Source organism: Limulus polyphemus, unplaced genomic scaffold, assembly GCF_000517525.1.
Source record: "Limulus polyphemus unplaced genomic scaffold, Limulus_polyphemus-2.1.2 Scaffold978, whole genome shotgun sequence".
Classification (NCBI taxonomy): Eukaryota; Metazoa; Arthropoda; class Merostomata; order Xiphosura; family Limulidae; genus Limulus; species Limulus polyphemus.
This window is the reverse complement of record NW_013666588.1, coordinates 167095-174719: the sequence shown is the minus strand read 5'-3', so window position 1 is coordinate 174719 and position 7625 is coordinate 167095. Positions and strand designations below refer to the sequence as shown.

The window sequence follows — 7625 nt, the reverse complement described above, 5'->3', positions numbered from 1 at the left end:
AAACTTATATTAAAGTTTTTCTTCATTACCCATTCAAGCCGTCTCCAGCCATTATTAGTGTTTGGCTATGTCGAACTGTGATGCAGTGTTGGTCAGGCTTTAGTGAATGCTATTTTATTGAGAGGAGTTTTACTTAGAATTTGGCTTTTGACTAATATGAGATAATGGCTGTATATCCCCATTATGTGGTGGTTTATTATTCTAAAATTCAGTTATCAGATGAGCACATGCAAAATTGCATTTTATGTTTTACCTTTTTTATTGTAAGAATTAGTGTTTTAGCTTAATAAAGTTTTAAATGGCAAACTGTGATTAATTTTTAAGGCATAAGTTTTTTTTCATGATCTATAGTTTGACAACAAAGGTACTAACTGTTAGCTCTGGTCACACCAGGTTTACATTACTAAGAATGTTTGAAAGTTAAAATTAACTTATTTGGGAGCTACACAATATTATTTCCTTACAGATTAATTTTTGTCAAATATATTGGCTTGTTTTAATATTACATATTTTATTTTATAGTGTATTTAATTCTTAAATGGCACAGCTTTGATTTTGTGTGTGTGTGTGTGTGTGTGTGTGTGTGAACTTGGCCATTGGTTCTTTTCAAGTAGTAAATAGTTGACTTCAGTGTGACTATTTTACTGTAAAATTTAAAACTTAATTTTAAGTGAAATGTTATTGCAAGATTAAAAATTTATCATTATTTTGATTTCTGATCATAAACAAATGAGTCTTAATTCATGTAATAAAGGTTTAAAAAAATTTATATTTTCTGTTTATAGCATAGATTGCAGAAACATAATAAAGTTAATAAATATAAGATATGCATGCTTTTAATGCTTTACTATGTTTTTAAAGGAGAATTCTTTGTTTTCAGGAGGTGGTTTATTATTCTAAAATTCAGTTATCAGTCTCTAAAGATGTTTGGTCAAAAGAAAGAAAAGGAATAAATTGTCGAGTGACAAACTGTAACAAAGGTTTTGATGTATTTATCTTGAACCTACAAACAGCTTAAGTTTCATCTACCACAATATAAACTTTTAATGATATCAAATGAATATTAATGTGTGAAGTAATTACTGAAAATTTCAACAAAATATTTGTTTGGGGAGGTGTGTAAAATGCATAGAAGAAAAATATCTATGTCATATGATATTTGTAGACAAGATTTGTTTTCAGTATTTGGACCCTCATAGGATAACACATTCAGATGAAAAATATTTCATTTATGATGTATGTAGCACCAAGTTTTAACCACAAGACAAATTTGAATAGACGTAAAGTTCATGATAAAACTGTACAATTCTTGTGTCTTGCTTGTAATAAATCTTTTCAGTCATCTCATGCCTTATCTAAACACAAGAAATACCATGCTATTAATAAGTCCTTTAAATGTTCCTACTGTGGCAAAGAATTTAGTGAAAATAAAGCTCTAAACATTCATAATCGAATTCATAGTGGTGAGAAGCCTTACAAGTGTGAATTATGTGACAAAAGATTCACGCAACGTGGCCATCTTACAACTCACAGGAGGACACATACTGGTGAAAAGCCTTATGTATGTACTGTCTGTGGTAAAGGTTTTACAACCAGTTCCTCATTAAACACACATACACGAGTTCATACAGGTGAGAAACCTTTTGGCTGTGATTTTTGTGGCCAAAGATTTGCAAGAAATGCTAATTTGTTACGACACATGCTTGTACATTCAGATGAAAAAAAGTTTGAGTGTAATCTTTGTGACAAAAAATTCAAGGAAAAATCATCTTTGAAAACACATGTAAAAACTCATTCAGGAGAAAGACCCTTCAAGTGTGATAGTTGTGGCAAAGCATTCACAATAAAATCGTATCTTACTGCTCACAAAAAAATACATTGGGGTGAAAATGCTTATAAAACCCTCTCGGGGGAAAAGTCCTTTAAATGTGACAACTGTGGTAGAGCATTTATGTTAAAATCACATCTTTCTACACACAAAAGAATACATTGGGGTAAGAAAAATTACAATTGTGTTATGTGCTGTAAAGATTTCTGTAAGGATTCTAGTTTGCAAAAGCACATCAGAATGACTCACAGAAATGATGTTAGGTTTGTGTGTAGCTTATGTGGAAACAACTTCTCATGTAAAGTTTATCTGATTAACCATATGCAAGTTCACAGTGGTGAAGAAGGACCGTTTACATGTAATATGTGTGGTGAAATGTTTGAAGATCTTTCATCTTTAGTGAAAGACATGATGTCTCACACAGTGAATACACAGTTTGTTTGTAAAGTGTGTGGGAAGGAGTTTTCTTTTTATGGAAATCTTGTATATCATATGAGAAAACATCCAGGTGAAAACCCTTTTCAGTGTTTTATGTGTGATGAAACCTTTATGAGTGTTTTGTATTTGAGAAAGCACATAGCAAAGTATCATGGTGACAAAGCTCTTCACACATTGTGTATAAACACTAACTTCGCAGGTGATATGGGAATCAGTATAGAAGAATCACAAACTACAGGTACTTCTGTAGCATCTGAAGAAGAAACAGAACAGTTAAAAGGAGTTGTGATAGAACCATTAGTTAAACTAGAGATCATGGATGATTGGTATCAAAATGAGTGTGATAAAATATACATAGCTAGTACTGAGTTAGAAGATGGACAGCAAAGAGTTCAACTTGAAAATGAAGAACAAGAATATGAAGATGTTTATTCAGAAGTTGAATTAGAAAATCAAGAGCAAAGGACAGAAGTCAAATTAAATGAACAGTAAGTGAATTGGTGAAGAAAATCATACATCTGTTATGGTACCATAAAATGTATAATTAAATGTAATGCAACATTTTGACAAATATTTATTATAATTAGGAAATTGTGATTTCACAGTTTTTCACTTTGTAACATATTAGGAGCATTGTATCTTTGTTGAAAGGATGAAAGAAAATGTTTTCAACTTTATATCCTCTAACATAGTACATGTTCATTTTGTACCATACTTAGAATTAAGAATAAGAAAAATGTTTCTGTACAAATAATTGATGTATTTTACTGGGAAAAGTTGTAAATGGTCAGGCAACATGAACCAATTTATTAGCAAAATAAACTGTTGATTTAGTCTGAAGTATAAGATTTTATTAAAAGCTGGTCTTTAAAACTATGTAATATTATAAATTAAGTAATTCTAATATTTCACAAGTTATTTTATTCTAAAACAATGCAGGGAACATGATGCTTAATGTAGGAGGGTGTTATGTACTTGGCAAGTTAGGTGTCACTCATCTTGTCCAAAGCAATTTAATTTGAACATATGCCTTAATAATGGCTGTGCCCATCACTTTCTAGAAATGTTCTTTAATCACTGGTAGTTGAAATTAAAAGCAAACAAGAGTTTTACTAGACAGTGACACAAATTATGGTAATGATGTATTTAAATGTGAAATATTTTTGTTATTTAGAAAGATAGTCATTATAAGAGTTATTGGCTCGTGGTATTCTCAGTTAAAACAGATTTTTCAAAAGAATAAATAATGTCAGTCCACCATATAACAGTATATTTGGCAAGTTATATTGCAAAGTAAACTGAATTTGCAAAAACAAGAGTCTGTGCTAAGACAACTAGACTGGACAGTGTGTATTATACAATGTAACAATCTGTTTAAATATCACAAAGCAACAGTGTGTGTATGTATATGGCACCTTTGAATGGAGGACAGTCACCTTTAGTTGAAAGACGTATTGATCAGGCTGGTACTACTCCTTCAAGACATTTTCAAGTTGACCAACTCACTCAAGATGATGCATCAGACTGCCTAAAGCTCACATTACTTAGGTAAGTTAGTAATGTCTGGTTATTTCCATTCAAACATAAGGAAGGCTTGTAACCTCAAGAAAACACCTGATATACCATTAGAGGACACTGCTTTTGACCTTTATGACAAGGTGCAGTTTTACGAATATACGCTTCATGGGTAAACCAGATGTTATCTCTGGGGGATGAAGAACAAATATAGATAGAATGAAAGCAATTTGATAACTTTCTTGAGAATGTGTTATGTGAAAACCACACATACCCTTTGAATAATTTGAATAAAATATAGTAAAAATTGCATAGTATGCCTGCATACCACAGATGTCAGTCAAAATCTACCTCTTGGAAAGATGCTGTTATGTTCTCATCCATTTAGGTGTTTACTATAACATAACTGTTGTGTTACTTTATATATCTATCTGTAATAATATGTTAATATAGGTAGATGTACATAAAAATTGTGACATGAGCAAAAAAAAACAAAGTTTTATTTAAAGAAAATTAGGTACATTTTCTGACAACTGTGTAGCATAGTTAAGGAAAAGTTTATTATATTTACTAAAATTAAAGTTTTTAGCATATAGAAGTGTACTAAAGTCTTAAGTAATATTATATGTATTACTTTTTTTCTTGTTTTTTAACTTTAAGGTAGCATATACCCTTTACATAGTGTTATCTAGGCTTTGGCCTTTTTATCAGAAAATAAATGCTTTTTGTATGAAAATATATTGAAATAGGTACAAAGATATATTCTGGCATATGTTGTGTAACATTACCATTATAGCTATTTTGCATATTATAAATATAAAGAAATACAAAAGAAATGCCTTATGCTCCTGATAACTTCTACACACATGACTGGATGCACCAGAAAATGGATCCAGACTTTGATGGGATGTGTAAATTACTCTGAACTAAGGAAAACTGAAAATTAATTCAAGGTCTTAAATTATAGCACTATTGAGTATGCCCGAAGTAGGACATATGCTACAGTGACTCATTAATGGTCATTTAATAAAAATCAAACCTCTTATCAACTTTACCTTAGTACACACTATAGATACACTAATAATACATAATTGTGTCAAGTGTAAAGTCTATAACATCAACATATCTGAAGTTATGAGTTAAAAAAACACTATGAGAATGTCAGTTGTCAGATTTTGAGAAAATGTGTTTGAGAATTAGGTGCAAAACTGTCACTTTTTAAGATCTTTATCTAGTTGGAAAAGTATACCACATCCTGCAAATTGTGAAACTTGCACCCTTACTATGTTTCTGGGTATTAAAGGGTATATGCTACTTTAAGTAAATGAATTCTGTTGTAAAAGTTTATAAGTTGTATATTTTCCTTAAGGTCTTGTATCAAATTATTGTTTATGTTGATTGTGTAATGGAATTTGCTGTTACTGTAATTATAATCACTGTATTGTCTTGAGTATATGTTAAATGTTTGGTAAGTAGTTGTGTTGTTTGTTGCCCATTATAAACTAGCTATACAACATGTGGATCTTTTTATCAAGTCTTCTGGAAAGTAACAACAATAACAAAAAAAAAAGACAGTCTGTGAAAATGCAAAACAAACAGTCATACAGGCTTTAATGTCCAATTTTGAGGTAATACAAGACATTATAGCATCCAAACAAGCTGATATCTTAAGCCTAATGAACAGAATATTTCTTCATTTTGCTACGCCAGTCTTTTATAGTAGATAAGAGTTTAATGCCATAAATTACATGACCAGTTCTTGGGGAACTAAAACTGAGTGTGATGTAGTGGTCGATATAAGGCACTGATGAAAAAGATTGTTGTTAGACCGAATGGTAAAGCCCAATTGTAATCAAACAATACACTAACTGACAGACTTCAGTGCAGGAAATTTACACCCATCTTCAGGAGCACCTTGCGAAAAACATTGCAACAAAGTGACCATTGCATAAACCACTGGACTCCGGTTACCAACAAGAAAAAAGCTTTAAGTGGTGTAAGTAGCATAAAAATGGGATTATTAAGGGCTGATGAAAAGTGATGCGGTCCGATGAATCGTGCTTTACCTTTCTTGCACAAGTGGGAGAAGACGTATTTGGACAAACCTACAAGAATAACTTCTCACACCTTTTGTGGGGTACCAATTGCCTAGGCCTATGGTGGAGGATTACTGGTCTGGGTCTCATTTTTCTGGCATACCCTGTGTTCCTTAAAAATGCCACAAATTAACTCAGCATCATTTTTGATGAAGTGCATCCAGCAATGCTTTATGTATACTGTGATGGAGACAGCTACTTCGAATATGGCAATGTTTGCTTTCACTGTGCCTACATTATGTATGGTTTGAAGAACATGATGGAGGCTTTGGGTATCTTCCATATCCATAACAATCCCCAAATCTCAGATATTGTGAAGTAGAATCAACATCATATCATGGCTGTTATTTTGGCAAAAGGTGATCCAACCCGCTATTAAGTACAGTTACTAATACAATGACCACACACTGTAGAATTGACTTAGCAGTTGATAACTGTAGAATTAAATCTGTATCTAATAGCGTGGTGAGTTAATACATTTTAATATAACTAGAAAGCACACAACTTTTAGATTATTAATAAAGATTTAAATTTATTTTTATTCTTTCCACTTTTTTATACACCCGTCATTTGTCCAGCGATAAGTGTGAAGGTTTTTAACGCTAAAAAGCGAGATTCGATACCCATAGTGGGCACTGCACAAATATCCATTGTGTAACTTTGTGTTTAACAATAAATAAACCAAAACTGCCACCATCTCTTTTTCACCCTATTCCTCTCTTCCTTCTTTTCTCTCTTTTTGATGGATAGTATTACTCTGTTTCATAAACAATTCTAATATTTCGCCAGTATGGCTCACTACCCTTGTTCAGACTTTATTCTAGAAGAAGCACAGACCTAGTTTAGTGGGCGTAACGAACACTAAGTTTTTCTTATAGGGTAGTGGAGTTGACAGTAAAATGTTACACTTCTTATTTGTCTCTTTATGAAGAGGAGATTAAATTGTAATATATACAGATGAAGTTAAGATTGAAACTAATGATGTAACTTTGAAAACATTTCTAAGCCAAGCCTATTTATAGTAGTTTAGTTTGTTTGTCGAAACACAGGACCTATCTAGCTATAGGTGACTGCCTAGGACCCCCATGACCTGATTTAGTGATTGAAAAATTATTTTTTTTTCTAAGACAAATCATTTTCGTAGTCTTGCTTCTAGAGTATCAGCTTTGAAATGTACAGATTATTTAACTTTTCAATTTAATACTGCATATATTATGCATTTTTGCACTGCAATACTTTAATGTCGAATCCTCAAATAATTATTTATGATCATATTCTCAATTAAGTATGACATGTTGCGTGAGCGTTCATAGATATAAACAACGTGTTACGTGCCCCGCAACTTCGCTAGTTAGTTGTTAATTTGGTGTCAGCCGCTATAGTAACCTTGACCGTTACAATGCACCTAAGGAGCTCAAAACATTTGTTTAAATAAAAGTTTTAATACCCATATTAGACGTCTCTTCAATGTACACACACACGGAATAGATGCCCTCTTGAAAAATTGTCCCTAAAACAAAATAGTGAAACCTGACTTCCCCTAGACCTCTATTATATAATTGGAAATGCGTTCATACCGAATAAATTTCGGCCCCAAGACATAAAATCTTAAGAATGTAGAAACATGTTTTAAATACATATTTAATATTAATAGTTTCATCAACTAGGAATGGTGCCAAATGTGTAAAGAAGTTATTTGTCTATTATATACATAGGCTCAGTGGTGGGATTCAAATATTTTAACAACA

At 31.9% G+C, this 7625-nt stretch overlaps 1 protein-coding gene across 12 annotated transcripts in view; it reads left to right on the top strand.

Moving 5' to 3' along the window:
• LOC106461524 (zinc finger protein 501-like) overlaps positions 1 to 5256 on the top strand; it is a 25503-nt gene extending 20247 nt beyond the window's left edge. For all 12 annotated transcript variants that reach the window (XM_013921352.2, XM_013921353.2, XM_022388508.1 and 9 more), the window contains one exon: positions 881 to 5256. In XM_013921352.2, coding sequence (XP_013776806.1) covers positions 1214 to 2758 — 1545 coding nt within the window. In that variant the 5' untranslated portion in view covers positions 881 to 1213 and the 3' untranslated portion in view covers positions 2759 to 5256. The remainder of the gene's footprint in view (positions 1 to 880) is intronic.
• The last annotated feature ends 2369 nt before the right edge of the window (positions 5257 to 7625 follow it).